General features: G+C 40.8%; 1 protein-coding gene across 1 annotated transcript in view; it reads right to left on the reverse strand.

Annotated features, from left to right (window-relative positions):
* The window catches only part of adgb (androglobin), a 284,646-nt gene that overhangs the window by 24,668 nt on the left and 241,371 nt on the right, over positions 1 to 18,607 (reverse strand). Inside the window, exons 30-33 of the mRNA XM_059648385.1 lie at positions 15,714 to 15,892; positions 13,295 to 13,403; positions 6,752 to 6,894; positions 1,686 to 1,847 (exon numbers count right to left, since the gene is read on the reverse strand). Of these exons, the coding sequence (XP_059504368.1) occupies positions 1,686 to 1,847; positions 6,752 to 6,894; positions 13,295 to 13,403; positions 15,714 to 15,892 (593 nt within the window). The remainder of the gene's footprint in view (positions 1 to 1,685; positions 1,848 to 6,751; positions 6,895 to 13,294; positions 13,404 to 15,713; positions 15,893 to 18,607) is intronic.

Here is an 18,607-nt window from a genome sequence, read left to right on the forward strand (position 1 = left end):
TCTCAGGAAATATAGTTATGTTGCAGATTCCAGTGAACTTGTCGCTCATGCAATTCTGGGAGTTGGCGAGGGTGACACACCATTCTGTAACATAACTTTCAATGCCCTGACTTTTCCCACCCATCTTTCATTCATTTCTCGGCATGTATTAAACTCAAACTTATCTTTGCAATTCAGCGGAAGCTCTTTGTCCTTTTTCCACACTGCATCCAGTCTGTTAGATGGAGTCTCTAGCTGTTATGTTCCTCAGTGGCCTCTGTCCAGTCCACTTGTTTCTATCATGGCTTTTTGTGGTCATCAGCTGGAAGTAGACTTCATCTGTGTTCCCAAATCACCTGGAGGAGTTGGCTTGGTGAGGTCCTACAGAACTGTGGGTTGCTGCTGTGAATGGATAGTGGTGTCTCCAAACACAGCTGAATCCATTGATGGCACTAAATGAACTTTTACAAAGATGTGAGATAATGGGAACTGCAGATGCTGGAGAATCCAAGATAACAAAGTGTGGGGCTGGATGAACACAGCAAACCAAGCAGCATCTCAGGAGCACAAAAGCTGACATTTCGGGCCTAAACCCTCGAAACGTCAGCTTTTGTGCTCCTGAGATGCTGCTTGGCCTGCTGTGTTCATCCAGTTCCACACTTTGTTATTTTACAAAGATGGGTACTGTTTTTCTATGTGCTCCCTCAAACGTTTTCCGATGTGTCTGACAATGATGTCTAATTCAATTGCAGTCCTCACTGAGAAAGATTTAATATTTAGTTCCTTGTCCTGCATGGGGTTCAGGTGACAAGAGTCCTTGTCATGCATAATAATGAGCTTGACATCACGTGATCACATCCTGTGGCCTTATCTTTTCTGTGCAATATTCCTGACTTTTTCTGGTCCCATCAGTGGATTCACCAACTGTGGTACAAAACCAAATCCCCTGAGTTTAGAATCAGTGTAAGTGCTCAGCTTACTTCAAACTTAGATCTTTTAAGTTTGTGCTAAAAAGAAGATTCATGAATAACAGTATGGGATCCAAATCTTAATTGTAAATAATCTATCAAAGTTTAGTGGCTAAACTCAGCATCTGAAGAAGCCCCCAATCTCCAAATATACAGCTGCAGATGGTGAGGCCTCCTGTTGGGAATGCAACTTGGCCCAGTGATAGCACATTTACTTGAATGAGAGAATTGTATCAAACCTCAAAGTAGAAATGTGAGCACTAAATGTGTGGTTTACACCCCAGTGCAGTCCCGAGGAAGTGCTGAAGTGTCAGAAGTGCCATTTTCACCTTTCAGTTAAGACGTTAAATAGAAGCCTCATCTGCTCCCCTCAAAAATTATGTAAGAAATTTTAGCACCATTTCAAAATAGAGCAGGGGAGTTCTCCTCATGTCTTTGTAAATATTTATCCCTTAACTAATAAAATTAGAAACTGATTAGCTGGTCATTACCCTATGTTGTTTGGGGCACTTTGCTGTTAGCTTACTGGCTGCCATGTCTGTCTATAGTACAGTCCTTCAGAATTCAGCATCCCTTATGTTCGGCTGCACTTTGGGAACTCAGATGTCATTAAGGGTGCTACGTGAGTGCAAATTATTCACTTGAGTGTTGAATATTTTTACATGCGCCATTTCTATATACAGATATGGAGAAACAGTTTCAGAAATTAAAAGAGTTACTTAGTTCACAGTAAATTACTTTGAAAGCCCTTCCAGGTTCTGCAGCTTCCCAAGCTCGCTTCATAGCACGAATTTCATCTTGTCGTTCAGTATCTTTCTTGATCTCAAAAAAGTCACTTTCACTAGACTCAGTGACATAATGAAGTGTAAAGTGGGGCTTTGTTAAATCAATTTGCTGCACCTTAGAAATAAAACAAAAAGTTAATTTCTGCATCAAATATCGCACCCTGTACCTATTGAACCTCAGTAAGTAGTTGAAAGTTTAAACAAGAGCAATGAATGAAAAGAAGATCACCTTCATTGCTAATGTAGACTTTTGCAATGTAATCATCATGGTAATGTAAAGGAATATACCAATCAATTTGAGCTCAGCCACAACATCAGTAGATCAATGGTGGATCAATGACCTGAAATGTTAACGTCGTTTCTCTCAGATGCTGTCTGACCTGCTTAATATTTATAGCATTTTCTATTTTAATTTTCAATATCTAGCATCTACTACATTTTGCTTTTGTTACTACAAAATTGCAAGGCAAGCTGTAAAGAGATGGCAACAGAAAGTCCTCTAAGACCGTTCATGTTCTGAATCATTGGACAGTGTATTTGTGTGCACCACCTTACCTACAAAACGATAATTCCTGGGAAGTCAAAAAAAGGTAAAAATACTGAAGAATTTTCAGGAAAATTGTAAATGGCTCCTTCCAAAATTCTACAGGACACTGTGGCTACATGCCTTCCCATACTCTGGTTATACACGATTAACCAGGCTGCCTTTTGTATTAACATTGTGAGGACCATAGCTGGAAAACCAATTTGAAAAGTCATTGGTTATTTACTCCAGTCTCTACAGAAATTTGTTCCAGAGGAACGTTTGCTAAAAGGGTCTCCATTACTTTCTATCTCATCATAAATCCAAGCTCATGTCTTTGGTATTCTATCATTGTTTCCTGTGAATATTCTCAATCCCCTGCATGAGTGGCAGGTTTTTCAGCCAGGCTGTGTCATACATTTTGGCACTCATCCCAAAGCATTCTGTGTGATAACTCTCTCCTCATGGAGTCATAGAGTCATGGAATCATACGGAAGCAGACCTTTCAGTCCGACTAGTCATTGCCAAAAGTAATCCTCCGAGGTTGCAGGCATGCTCACCGAGCCAGTGGGTTTGGTTGCAAGTGTTTTGTCACCCTGATAGGTAACATCATCAGTGCACCTCTGGTAAAGTGTCGGTGTTCTGTCCCGCTTACAGACTGTTGGAGTGTTTGATACTGCTTCTGGTTCTGTTTCTCAGTGATTTGTACACACGGTCTAATTCAATGTATTTGTTGATGGAGTTCTGGTTAGAATTCCAGGTCTCCAGGAATTCCTTGGTGTGTCTCTGTTTGGCCTGTGCAAGTATGGATGTATTGTCCCAGTCGAATTTGTGTCTCTCCTTTTCCGTGTTTATTTGTCATGTCTCAGTGAGAGTTGGTCATGTTGTATAGTGTTCATGTATCTGTATTTTGTATATTATACCGGTTTTGCTGGTTTTCGGTGTGGGATCCTTTACGTTCATCAGTAGCTGTTGTAGGGCGGTTGTTGGTTTGCAACTACTCTGATACATAGGGCTCTGAGTCATCTTGTCATCATCTCTGCAATGTCCTTGATGTACAGGCTCGTGTACCTTAGGGAGTAAGTAGAAGCGGAGCGTGTTGGATCCCTCTGCCTGAGGGTGATGTACAATAGGGTGATTAGTGAGTTTGGTCGTGTTGTATATTCCTGTTGTGGTCTGTCTCAGAGTTAACGGCAGATTGTGCTTTTCAGGTTATCGATTCCTTTTTAAGACTCTGTATAGGTGCTCCTGTTCTGCATTGCGTAGTTCCAGGTCGCTGCAATGTGTTGTGGCTCATTTAAGTAGTGTCCTGATGCAGCTCTTTGTGGGCGTTGGGGTGGTTGTAGGTGTAATAGAGAATCTGGTTTGTAAACGTGATCTTTCTACATATGCTAGTCTGGAGTTCCCCATTGTTTCTGCGCTCTACATTATGTCCAGAAAAGGTAGTTGGTTGCTGTTCTCTTCTTTTCTTGTGAATTTTATCCCAGTAAAGATGTTGTTTATGTGTCAGTGGGTTTCTTCCAGTTTTGTGCATTTAATAATCATTCCAACACAGAAGAGAGGAAAGCCCTGGAAAGGCTGAAGAAAGACCATAACATTGTGATCTTACCAACGGACAAGGGATGCATGACAGTAATCCTCAATAGAGCCCAATACATCGAGACAGCTCATGCACTACCAACAGATACCAACAGATGGCGATAGACCTAACACCACAGTTAGGCATAACAAAGTGTAGAGCTGGATGAACACAGCAGGTCAAGCAACATCTTAGGAGCAGGAAAACTGGCGTTTTGGGCCGAGACCCTTCATCAGAAAACAATTTTGGCCTGTTGTGTTCATCCAGCTCTATGCTTTGTTATCTCGGATTCTTCAGCATCTGCAGTTCCTATTATCTCACCCCAGTTAGGGAACCGGATTACAAATGATCTGAAGAAATTACACAACTCAGGAGACATCAGTAAGACAGACCACCGGAAAATAAAGCCAGAGGGATCCAACACGCTCCGATTCTACTTACTCCCTAAGGTACAAAAGCCGAGGGTGATCCTCAGGCCCATTGTCTCACTACCAGGCACACCAACCAACTTGCCAAAGAAATGCAACAGAAATTGAAACACTTAGGTGGACAATTCCACCCACTTCAACTACTCTTTGCAAGAATTCTTCAACATCATCAAGGACACCAGGATGGAAGACAACGAGATGATGATATCCTTCAACGTAACAGCACTATTTACATCCACAAACATCGACCTAGCCAAAGAGACAATTGGTGCACTGCTGGACGAATCAAGTAGACAGGCAACAACATCAATAATGACACCACTATGAAACTACTAGATCTGTGCCTCACAATGCACTTCACCTTCATTGATGGCAATATACAAACAAATTAATGGAACACCAATGGGATCCCCAATATTAGGGTTGATTGTTGAGGCAGAAATGTAAAGATTAGAATGGACAATGGTCCCCATTATACAAACCAAACTTTAGATCGGATATGTAAATGACACCTTTGTGATTATTAAATGCACAAAACTAGAAGAAACCCACCAACACATAAACAACATCCTTCCCAGGATAAAATTCACAAAAGAAGAAGAGAACGACAGCCGACTACTCTTCCTGTACGTAATGGTAGAACACAAAAACAACAGGGAACTCCAGACTAGCATATATAGCAAGACTACACATAAGGATCAGATTCTCTATTACACTAGCAACCACACCAATGCCCACAGACAGAGCTGCATTAGGACGCGTTTTAAATAAGCCACAACACATGGCAGCAACCCGGAACTATGCAATGAAGAATAGGAGCACTTAAACGGAGTTTTCAAAAGGAATGGATATTTGAAAAATCACAATTTGTTGTTACCTCTGAGACAGACCACAACAGGAAGGCACAACACGACCAGACTCGCTAATCACCCTACTGTACATCAAGGACACTTCAGAGATGACCACAAAGACCCCTAGGTATCACAGTAGCGCACAAACCAACAACCACCCAAGACTGTTACTGATGAATGTAAAGGATCCCACACCGAAAACCAGCAAAACTGGTGTAATATACAAAATACTATGCGAGGACTGTGAGCAACATTACGTAAGCCAAACCGGAAGAAAACTGTCAATACGGATACATGAACACCAAACAGCCACTAAGAAATACAACAAATTCTCACTTGTCTCACTACACATGGACAATGAGGGGCATGAATTTGATTGGGACAATACATCCATAATTGCACAAGCCAAACAGAGACATGCCAGGGAATTCCTGGAGGCCTGGTATTCTAACCGGAACTCCATCAACAAACAAATTGAATCAGATCCTGTGTAGAAACAACTGAGAAACAGAACCAGAAGTGGTACCAAAAAATCGGCTGAAGAATATAAATAATAAGTGGGACAGAACACTAATGCTTTATCGGAGGCGCACTGACTATATTACTTAGCAGGGTGACGAAACGTTTGCAACCAAATCCACAGGCTCGATGAGCATGTCTACAACCTCACCCACAACCCGAGCTGCAAATCTTCTCAAAAATAATCCTAAACTAGTCCCACCCACCCGCTTCTGGTCCATTTCCCTCGAAACCCTTCCAATGCCATTTTTAAAAGTCTATTCAACGTCTCTCTCCTCAAACTGGCCTTACCTATTTCTCGTCTTACTACTCATCGTTCAAAGATAATAAGGGATAAATGGAAAAGAAGAAGAGAAGTACTATATGTGGAATTTGGTTGTAGATCTGCTTGATTTTATTAATTGTATTATCTCCTGCTCTATGCTCTAGAAATTTCCAATAACTTCTGCATTTTATTGCCTTCTTGTGTAGCCAATGAACATATTTTCACTGCTGAAATGTGAACACCAAAATCTGTGCTGTCACTCCAGCTCTGAGAGTGAATTGTAGTGTTGGTGGTATTGTTTCTCAACTAAGGCCTTGCATACCCTCCCAGGTCAATACAAAAGTCTTTCAACACTGTTTTGAAGCAATGCAGGGCCCAATACTTACTTCACATTCAATTATCCGGTTCATACCACATTGCTTTCAGAAGGGAGCTTACTGTGCACAAATTGGCTGAGGTGTGACTGACATTATAATTATACATTGTATTGATTATACATCAACAATACGTAAGTGTCTGTTAAGCACCTTGGAATGCCCTGATGTCATGTGGGGCATCATATCAACACAAATTCTTCATTGTTTAGGAGCAAATTACTGTAGATGCTGAAGTATGTATTCAAAACAAGAAATGCTAGAAATCACAGCAGGTCGGGTTGCATCCATGGAGAGAGAGCAAGCTAACATTTTGAGGATGCTGCCTGGCCCTCTGTGATTTCAACATTCTTGTTTTGTGTTCTTCATTCTTTACTCAGCACCAACAGCTTTTTGTTGTGAGAAGTATTTCTGAGTGGGCAAAAACCTATTGTTGTCTGTTCCACAAAGGAGCTGGATGATATTAATTAAAAAATGTACCGGAATCTCTGGCTTGGTTGGCACATTTTTCTCTTTTCCTCCTTTGTCCTTATCAGCTCCCTTGTCCTTTCCTTTTCTGCTATGTTTCGCTGTTGGGGGCTTTGATTCTTCAGTCTCAGGAAAAGCAGGATCAATAGACCGCTCTTAAAAACAAATATTTATATAGCAATAAGAACAGATGACACCGTGGATGCTCTATATTTTCAGCTCATTTCAAGGCAATTGTTATACATTAGTAATTGGATATTTAGTTGAACAATAAGCCACAGTAATTTCCTATTCAAATCCAAGATTTTCTGTATTTATACATGGCAGTCTTGTGTGGAGATTTAAATGACATAAACTGGTAGGGTTGCGTTCTTGGAAAATATGCTGGATTGAGTTTGTTGGAGATGTCTACCTTTCAGTTAGCTGACATGTATGCTTCCATCTCAACAAGGACCCTAGATTGCTGATGGAAGCTGGAGGCAGGGGTGTGAATACCAGATACCCAGCCTAAAGCCGACTTAAAAATATGACCACTTCAAATGCTTAAAATAAAATTAAGTCATATCAACCAACTTCAAGTATACAAGCATTAAAACTAGGTATTCCTTGACAGGTTCTGTTTGGCTTCTCTTCAGTTTTGTTTGAGTCTCACAGCTGCTCTCAATCAAACAAAAAGGTCATGCTAGAGATCAAAAAGTGATATCTAAGGACTGGCGTTATTTTAATTGACACCCTTGCAGTGACTTGATTAAAAAGCTGATAGAGAAAATGGCAAATTCATACTCTAGATGGCGCTGTAGCTTAAGAAAAACAAAGCTCAAGTATGATCAAGTTGTAAAAATAATTTTTTATGTATAGATTATATATAGATTCAATATAAAGTCGACCTAAGCCTGAAAAAACATATTTTTAAAATCACAGCATTACTATCAGTACGAAAGACAGATTGTGTATCTTCTCAGGTTGTTATTTCTTTGAAACAATTGTGAATCATCCAACCACTGGAGCAGATGACCAGTTTGATTAGCTTGAGAAACCATGTCAGGAATTTCCCTTGGAGTAGCTTTAGTCCCTCCAAAGGGAGGCCGGTATCCCTTTATTTAAACATGGAGAGTCCTTGACCCTGCTCCAGGTTCCTCAGAGCCAGCTCTCAGAGTGAGTAGGACGGCTGACACTCTTGTTCTTATCTGTGAGCCACGGCTTCCTGATTGGGCCGGATTAACAGCCCCAGTTGGGGAACACATATTCTATGAGGTCCACCTGGCTGAACTTGAAACAATCACTACACTAATTCTGCACTTGTAAAACGTGAACCTCTTCGAAAAAAGAACAACTGAGGGATATTGAAATTGACGAGCACATGGAAGTGAGATGTCAGCGGAAATGTTGATGCAGTCCTGAATTTATAGGAATGCCAGTTGGATGGAGGATGGGGGAAGAGCAGTGGTCAGGTGCTTGAAATAGACCTGTGACTGGAAGCAATAGAACAGAATAGGGCAGCACGGTGGCTCAGTGGTTAGCACTGCAGCCTCACAGCACCAGGGACCCAGGTTTGATTCCAGCTTTGGACGAGTGTCTGTGTGAAGTTTGCACATTCTCCCCGTGCCTGCGTGGGTTTCCTCCGGGTGCTCCGGTTTCCTCCCACAGTCCAAAGATGCGCAGGCTAGGTGGATTGGCCATGCTAAATTGCCCATAGTGTTCAGGGGTGTGTGGGTTATAGGGGGATGGGTCTGGGTGGGATGCTTCAAGGTCAGTGTGGACTTGTTGGGCCGAAGAGCCTGTTTTCACACTGTAGGTAATATTAAAAAAAAGAATTTAAACGCCTGGAAAAAAATGTGGGGTGAAAGACTCGAAAGAGGTGGGCTTCTGTAAGCATTGGAAATCATAACAGTTTTGTGTGAAAGTGTGTTCAGGGAAATGTCCTCAGTGTCTTTTGAAATATGATGTATGCTACACCTCTAAAGTGTTTGTGAACAGATGCAAAAAAGCCTCAGTCGCCATAATCTATAGAAATCATGTTAAATAATCCAATTTATCAAATGCAGACAAGTAAATTACTCCTGTCTGTTTCTAGGATGAATTGCTTCAATGTTCCAAGACTTTTCACTCAAATAATTTCAATTGAAAATCACTGTAAATCAGGGTGGATGGATTTGTTCCATTTGTGTTGTTCGTCACAGGTGGTATACTTGTATTTGAGTAACAAAATGCAAAATAGTCGCTTTTCATGCCCAACTCTGCCTTAGTATATGATGTAAATAACAGAATATTCAGAACATAGAACATAACAGCGCAGTACAGGCCCTTCGGCCCTCAGTGTTGAGCCGACCTGTGAAACCAATCTGAAGCCCATCTAACCTACACTATTCCATTATCATCCATGTGTTTATCCAATGACTATTTAAATGCCCTTAAACTTGGCGAGTCTACTACTGTTGCAGGCAGGGCAATCCATGCCCTTACTACTCTCTGGGTAAAGAACCTACCTCTGACATCTGTCCTATATTTATCACCCCTCAATTTAAAACTATGTCCCCTCGTGCTAGCCATCACCATCCGAGGAGAAAGACTCTCACTGTCCGCCCTATCTAATCCTCTGATCATCTTGTATGTCTCTATTAAGTTGCCGCTTAACCTTCTTTTCTCTAACAAAAACAGCCTCAAGTCCCTCAGCCTTTCCTCATGAGACCTTCCCTCCATGCCAGGCAAGATCCTGGTAAACCTCCTCTGCATCCTTTCCAATGCTTCCACATCCTTCCTATAATGCAGCGACCAGAACCGTACACAATACTCCAAGTGTGGCCGCACCAGAGTTTTGCACAGCTGCAACATAACCTCATGCTGGCCTTCATCGCAAGGGGACTCAAGTACAAGTGCAGGCTTGTCTTGCTACAATTGTACAGAGTATTGGTCACGCCTAGAGCACTGTATACAATTTTGGTCTCCTTAGCTATGGATGGAGTGTAACAAAGGTTTACCACAATTTTTTCTGGTATGGCAGGACTGATATCTGAAGTGAAACTAGACAGTTGGGACTACGTTCACTGACATTTAGAAAACTGAGGTGAGATCACATAGAAACCTGCTCAGTGATGCCCAGTTTGAGTTCTGCCAGGGCCACTCAGCTCCTGACCTCATTTGGTTTAAACATGGACAAAACAGCTGAATTCCAGAGGTCTGGAGACAGTGAGAGCACTTTACACTAAGGCCACATTCGACCGAGTAATCAAGGAGCCCTAGCAAAAGTGGGGTGCTTGCTAATGATTGCACAACTTTCAGCTCCAGTCCTGACGACTTAGATACTGAAGCGGAAAATGTTATTTGAGAAAGAAAACATAGTCACCACAGGGCTTCAAAACAATAACTTTTATTTGTGTTGTGATATAGCAGTAAAACATCCCAAGGTGCTTCAGAGGAGCTCTATCAAACAGGAATTTTGTTTTGAAGGAGGAGAGGGATTCAGAGAGACGATGAGGTTTTGGACAGGACTTCTAAAGGTGCAGCTTTCAGGTATGGGGCAAAGGAAATCAGCAATGCAGAACTTGCTAGAAATGGATGAATGCAGAGCTCCTGCAGAAAATCAGGGCTGGATAAGGTTACAATATTGGGGATGAGCAGGATTCGAATGCAAACTTGAAAGATTTTAAATTGAGGCACTGCTGGACTAGACTCTTAAAAGTCAGTCACCACGACGGTAACATGAGAGCAATAGCTGGTATAGGTTAGGTGACAGGTGGAGAGGGGAGACAATAAAGGGCTGCAGATGCTGGAAGCCAGAGTCAATAGATGAGAGGCTGGAAAAGCACAGCAGGTCACTCTTCATCAGGCGAGAAGGAAAGTCAATGTATCGTGCCAAAATCGTTCATTAGGACTTACACGTGGAAGAGTTTTGAATGAACTGAGGTTTACTAAGGGTAGAAATGGGAGGCTGGCCAGAAGTGCCTCATCACCCCAATCTTCTTTATCTGATACTGCAAATTGTCATTTGCTTTCATTAGTCCTAATCTCTTTTATCTAATTTCAAACCCTCTCCTCGCAAATCTCCCCTACACATCTACATTTTGTTCCACTTCCCCTGCTGGTGCTAAGCAAATGCTCATCTGCACATAATCCATGTGCTCTTCAATCCACTCATTGATTGCAACTTATTTTTAGTGTAGTAAGCATGTTAACTAATAAATTGATTGCAATTTGAGATAGATGAAGAATCAAGAGCAAACTGGTCTTAGTGTAGGACAAAAGGCAGGGCAAGCACAGTACCAAACAGCTCAAAAACAGCTTTTGGCATATTGATATTGGCATGTTAAAAGTAGGTGATGAATAATGAGGATACACCAGACATAAGGTGAACAAGCATGGAAGATGGCAGAGGATGAGAGTGGGAAAAAAGGCAGTGAAGCTGCAGAATGGAATCATAGGACCCCTACAGTGTGGAAACAGGCCAATCAGCTCATTGAGTCCAACTGACCCTCCGAACAGCATCCACCCAACCCAAACCCTGACCATATCCCTGCATTTCCCATGGCTAATCCACCTAGCCCCTACATACTACGGGCAATTTAACATGGCCAATCCACCTAACCTGCGCATCTTTGGATTGTGGGAGGAATCTCACGCAGACGTGCAAATTTCACATAGCAGCTGCTCAAGGCTGGAATTGAACTCAGGTGCCTGGCAGTGTGAGGTAGCAGTGCTAACCACTGAGCAACTGTGCAATCAATGGCAAGTGAGGTAAGGGTGATTGACAAGCTTGAAATTAAGAACAGCACATGTGCTTGAACAAGGCCTGAGAGTGGAGGAAATATGACAGACATTGTCAATTCATAGTGAAAGGAGCATTCTGGAGCAGACAAGAACTGCTTGGATGGAGAAAAGGTCATGATGACAGTGAGGGTATCCCATTTCAGTGTAAGATGTGAAAAACGGGTGGAAAGATGCCACTTTAACATGTCATGTCAGAGAAACTAGAGCTGCAATAGGACTGGTAAATTGGATTTTGCCATTTTAAAATACTGCCATAAGATTTTAACATGGCACTAATTTCTTTAAGGAAGATAAAATTATTCCCCTTTGAGACTTAAATGGCAGGATTGGAAAGGATGCCCAACTCTGGAAAGGAATCACTGGAAAGGAATGAGTTGGGAATTGCAAACACCAATGGGATTCTCCTGCTCACCAAATGTGTGGAACACCAGCTGTTTATCACTAACACTAGCTTCTAACAAAAGGACAAATTCAAGACTTCTTGGAGACATCTACAATCAAAGTACAGGGACATGATCAACTATGCCAATGTTTGATCAGGAAACCTAAAAGATGTCCTCATTACCAAAGCAATGACTAGTGCAAAGACTAGTGCTGGATAGAAAACCAGCTCATCTGCTCCCCAAAGTCCATCAAAATTCTACCCAAAGCAGCTGGAGATGAAGAAACAGTTCAGGAAAAAAATCTCAACATTGAGATATTTTAACAGCCAAGCAGACTATCGAACAATGTCTTCACCAAAATGTCCAAAGAATTCATTTTATTGGGGTGAAGGTAATGTGGTAGGAGCTGAAGACAACCATCATCTCATTCTGGGAATAAACCATTGGCTACAAGTCCAGGAAATACCAAGACTGGTTCAATGAGATGACCACATCATCCAAGATCTCATTGACAAGAAGAGGAGAGTTCTCTGTACCTGGCAATACATCACCAGCAGCAAAACAAACAGGAGCTCTCATCAAACAGCAAAATCCAAGTTACAAAGAAGAACTAGGGAAATAAAAAGCAATGGCCAAGGAACTGTAACTCCTTGCTGACAAGCACAACACTTGACTTCAGTGGCACCAAGGCAATATATGGACCCAAAACCCTTGGCCTCGAACTGGTGCGGAGTAATGACGGTTACCTTTCAAGAGACAGAGAAAACATCAACCTCCAATGGAAAGAACGCTTCAAAGAACTCCCAAAGCATGACAAAAATGATTGGAACGCTCTTCAGAAGGTCGGTGTAGAATCAATGAGCTGAACGGCCTGCTTCCACACAATGGGGATTCTATGAATTTTTGAGAACATCTATTGACAAGAGTAAGTATGGAAAAGGATCTGGAGAAAGGAATGTCAATGTTCTCGAGGCCAAGGTCAAATTCCACCTCCTGAAAACATTTGTCAAATACGTGGTCAGAGATGTAGTTCTAGAATTGGGTTCATCAGGTATGCAAAGATCAATAGAATCAATAACCAGTGACACAGAATTTCCTAGGTGGATAATCATACTTGTTAGCAAGTGATTGCTAATGCAAAATGGCCTTTCAGTGAAAGAGCTGAAGAACAGATGGAAATGTCACTTTAACAAGCTGTGTCAGAGGCCCTACAGCTGCAATAGGACTGGTAAATTGGGTTTTGTTTTATAAATCACCAATAGACAGGAGATATAGATTTCACCTGTTTTTGCACGATTGTATGCTACACAAACAAAAAAAAATGCAGAACTTAAACTTTAACATGGCATTTTGCAATACACATCCATTCTACCAAATAAATGAACAGAATGACAATGTGTCACTTCACCTGCAATTTCAATGTCCATATCCTTCTGCGACTCAGCAAAAGTTACTTCACTTTCAGTTAGTGGCCAGCTTCTGTAAAGAACTGATGCTTGAATAGTGTATTTGTGAACCTGTGGAACACCATACGTTAATATAATATTAATAATGAGGCAAATGACTGGGGTGAGCAATTTGTGCATAAACCCTTCATTTTCACAAATGAATAAAATTTACAAAATTTCAATTACTCAGTGAGTCAGATAAGATTCAATTATGTGGCACAGAAAAAACTACATCAATATATTGTTATTTCTTCCCCAATAAAAGGTTAAAATTGCAATAAGTGATAATATTCAAGGGAACAGATAGGGTGAATTCATACATTGCATTCTCCTGCTCATCAGGCGTATTTTTGACCTGGCCAGGATATCCTTATTTCTAGCAAAGTTAATGTGGAAATTGGAAAAGTTCTGCTGCAGACGTTCACCTCCTCATTATTCATAAAACATACTTTTATCCTCTTATTAGCCTGACTTTCTAGCGTAGTATTAAAAAATATCAAATGTGCTGACATTCTCGTGAGGTGCTAAACTAAGGTGAAACCCCGTTCAGATGGATGCAAAAGATCTCAATGCACTTCTTAGAAAAACAGCAGAGTGGTTCTCCCTGATGTTCTGGTGAAGATTTATCCTACTCGGCTAAACAGGTCATTATCTCACAGCTATTTGTATAACCAGATTATATACAAATTGGCTGACGAATTTCCTCATGTTACAACAATGACATATATTTAAAATAAAGATGATCAGTAATGTGCTTTGGGATCTCAAAAAAGTTCTGGAAAGTACAATAAAACACAAGATTTTTTCCTATTTCTAAAAATTCAAAATCGACCATTTAAACAGGGATACCACTTCAAACAATGCACTACAAATACTCACTCAAGTGGAGTGATACAATTGATAAGTTTATATATTTAATAACTCAACTTCAGTAATCACTTTAATTTATCATAATTATTGAAATGCATTATTAAGGAGGTTATTGCAGGATAATTAGAAAATAAAAATATAAAAAAGGCAGAGTCAAAATGATTTTGTGAAAGGGATGTCTGTTTAATTAACTTCTTAGAATCCTTTAAGCGAGTAACAAGATAAAAGAAAACTTTTAGATGTGGTGTACTTTGATTTTCAAAAGGCATTTGATGAGGTGTCACATCAAAGGTAACAGCACATGATGCAACGGTGTAACATATTAATCACAGTTAAAGGATTGGCAAGCTAACAAGAAGCAGAAGAAGAGATCAAATGGTCTGTTTCAGTTTTGTTAGATGGAGCACCAGAGGAATCAGGATCTCGACTATTTACAATCGATATCGGTATTACTGACTTGGATGAAGGAACCACATGTAAAGTAGAGGGGGTAACTGCCTACTGGTATTATTGCGAGGTTATTAATGCAGAAACACAACTACTGGTATGGGGACCCAGTTTCAAATCCTGCCATGGCAGATGTGGAATTCGAATTCAATAAAGAATCAGTAATTAAAGGTCTAAGGATACTCATGAATTCATTGCTGATTGTCAGAAAAACGCGACTCGTTCACTAATGCTCTTTTGGGAAGGAAATTTGTCATTTTCACTACTCTGGCCTACATGTCACTCCAGATCCCTAGCAGTGAGGTTGATTCTTAACTGCTTACTGGGCAATTAGGGATTACAATAAATGCTGGCCTAGCCAGAGAAGCCCACATCCCGAGTGAATTTTAAAAAAATGCTCAATTTGCCAGTAACACAAAGAGGAGGGAGACAGTCTGCAAAGGAATATAGACAGGTTGTGTGAGTGGACACAATTGCGGCAGATGGAGTGTAATGTGGGATAATGTGAATATGTCTACTTGGCAGGATGAAGAACAGTAAACTGCTATAAAGGAGAAAGATTGCATAGTAGGTCGGGATGATTGAATGTTATGCTTCTAAATCCAATGTACCCAAATATATCCTCTGCCGCATTTGATGCTACATTTATGTGGGGTGACATTTCAGAGAGGCAAAGGAGATGCAATGAAATACTCATGTAATCTTTGGCCTAAGGAGTCCAGCTGTGAAAGATTGCATTCGACAAAAGTTGGGGGAGCAAGGTTGAATAAACAGTCTCAGTAGCAAATGGCTTGTGAGACTTGAAGCCTAGTTCAGAGTTGAACAGGACACCAATGCTTTGTGCAGTTTGGTTTTGAATGAGTTAGTGACCAATGTAAGGGGTATTAACGCATTGAGCAGATTCTTTGTTTGGTATTGGAGGTTATGACTTTGCTCTTCCAAAATTTCAATTGGAGAAAGTGTTGAGGCCACCATGATACCTGCTGTAGTGCATTTGAAGCCTTCAGTATTATTATTCAGATGCGACAAGTTATAAACCTATTAATTCATGGCAATGCTTACCACTTTTGCCAATGATTGTTCCACCTCCATGCGAAATGTGTTCTCATCTAATAGAACAGGTGATTTTTGTTCACTTGCTAACTTAGCAGAACTCCTTCCAGTCTTGTTACTTGAAGTGCTTCCCAATTTTTTTGACGTTCCCAAATTATTAGGAACGTCAGAAGGTTTACGTGAAGGTACTAGAAAGAAATATAAACCAATTATTATCAACATTGTACTGCCTGAAAGACGTGGAAAAATATTCAACAGCAACTTGCAAGAAGTGCCAACAGGCCATAAGTTTTCCTAATCGCTTACTGGATAGCAACTGACATATCAGGTCATGTGATAGTCAGTGTGTAGAAGAGCTTACCCCAAGATATTTATGCAGGGATCTCTTCCTTCGATGTTCCATATTCATCTTGTAGCAGTTACAATGTGATGGCAGAAGATAAGCTTAAAGGAAAACCTTTCTAGGAGTAATGGGAAGAGTAATCAATGGTGCCCAGCACTGGTGCAAAAATTTTAATGAAAGCTTAACAGCAGCACTGGCAGTGGTTTCATTTTGACACTAAATTGGGACAGGATACAGAATGTAGACTCAATGCTTTGCAGTGTACAGGAAGTAGAAGACTCCCTGCTATTTGAAGAGCCTTTCCTAAGAAAAGAAGTCCAGATGACAGAGGATTTCTGGAGTGCAGAGCCCTTCATCAACAGACACAAGACAAAATTTAAGCTTGAAATGCAAGCACTCATCTCCATCTTCTCAAATGCAGCTGATTTGCTGAGAGTACAGCTCCTTCAGCCCTCCTCAATACGCCTCCATGCCGCAGGGCCACCTCAATCTGGTTTTAATCAGCATGACTGTGGGATTCCAGCATAGATAAAGTGAAATTTCACAGACCTGTTACTTTCTTCCGAATCAATGTTACTCTTAGTTGAACAGGGAACCATGCACAGCACAACAGCTTCTTCAATCAGTAGAAGCCAATGCTTGGTGTGTCCTTCCTCCTTGGGACTAAACATGGATTAAGACTGAGATAACAAAGCGTGGAGCTGGATGAACACAGCAGGCCAAGCAGCATCTTAGGAGCAGAAAAGCTGATGTTTCGGGCCTAGACCCTTCATCAGAAGATCTACCAGAAGTGGAAATCCACCCTAGAGAACAGAAAGACTGAAACTGTCCTTGAAAGACAGCACAACAAAATGACTACTCCTGCATGAACCTAAAAGATACCAGAGATAGGCATGCGAGAAACAGACGAGAGTATTTCTGCAGAGCTCTTGCAGCATTCAAAAAACCTTAAGGGAGGAGGAGCCTTACAAGCAAATCAGTGGGAGCAGATTAGGCAGTCACCAGAAGACGGAGACTCAGATGTATGCAGACCACTTACCCCTGCAAAGACTGAGGCACAATCAAACTAACAGGGAGCAGAAGAGTCTGCCAGTATATCAGGGCATGTACCTGAGGAAATCACCACTCTACAGGAGGTAATAGGCAGAACCCCATCAACACTGGATGGTTCCAGAGTAGCAGGTGTTTCAAAGAACAGTTCTGCCATTAAAATGGCACACTACATATTGCTAAAGGAATTGAAAAAAGGCCCTCAATTACCTCTTATCCCACAACTGACACCATGGCTACACACCGTATTCAAACTAGCTAGATTTCACCAAATGATAATGATGGGAGGTGGGAGAGAAAAGTAATAAAAATGTCATCACACCAGGAAAAGCAGCACATAATCCACAATGAGATGCTGGCCAAAGGAAAAAAGAACAGTCTTAATTCATGTTTGGTCCCAAGGAGGAAGGACACACCAAGCACTGGTACTGCCTATCCTCCAGGAAGCGCGAACACATGGTTGACACAGAAGCCATATCACAAGAGACTTGATTGAGCGGGCTGTGGGGTCCAAATTAATAATGAATAGATATGTAAGCATGTTAACTGGAGGGAAACTGTAAAAATATTAATTATGGCAAAATGTAGACACATTAATGATTGGCTACATAAACATTCTGGATGAATAATTTAGGAGTAGGTGTGGTATAATGTAGCCATAGGATGGCTAGTGATAAAGTGATGCTGGGTGATGTGGCACCCAGTGTGTAGAAGGACTTATTCCAAGATAGTCATGCAGGGTCTCTCCCTGTCCTGTATATAGCTCAATAAACAGTTCCGGTTACCAAGGCCTGCTACACATACATTTGTAAACACACTTACAACATCTTTCAAGTGAATAATTGAATATATACTTGAAAAGGATAGAAGTGTTAAGGTTAAGAGGCAAGAAAAAGGAAGCAGGAATAATTGGATCATTTTCATATGTATAATATCTCTGTACTGTATGATTCTGTAACTACACACTCAATGTGCAAGCCTAAAAAATTGTAGTTGATGTGTTGGTATGAATGTTCTTGTCTTTTTTGCTTGTTTAGTGGATAACATTGGAGAACTGTGAAAAGATGGTGCTCTGAAAGTCCAGGTATAAATCATAAAATGTTTTATACTGCCTATATAAGATGTAATTTTCTCAAAACAGTCCCGGAGATCGGTTAGGCAGGATCTATCCCTTCTAAACTTTTGTCAGCATATGTATGAAGGTTTGTATTGGGTAAATCAAAAATAAGTATCTGATCTTAACACTTTCAGTTACTGAGGAAAATTTAATTTCCTGAAGAATAAACCTTGAAGAGTTAATGAAGATCATTGAGACAAAGCAAAACTTTTTTATGTAAGAGTTATTAAGACTAGGAATACACCAACTGAAATGATGGTGGAAGCAGATTGAGCGGGAAATTTCCGAACAGAATTGGATTAGTGATTGAACAGCGGATCTTTGCAGGGCTATGGGTCAGGAATAGGGGAGAAGGATGAATTTGATGCATTGAATGATGTCCTTCTGTACTGT

The sequence above is a fragment of the Stegostoma tigrinum genome, chromosome 9, assembly GCF_030684315.1.
Source record: "Stegostoma tigrinum isolate sSteTig4 chromosome 9, sSteTig4.hap1, whole genome shotgun sequence".
Classification (NCBI taxonomy): Eukaryota; Metazoa; Chordata; class Chondrichthyes; order Orectolobiformes; family Stegostomatidae; genus Stegostoma; species Stegostoma tigrinum.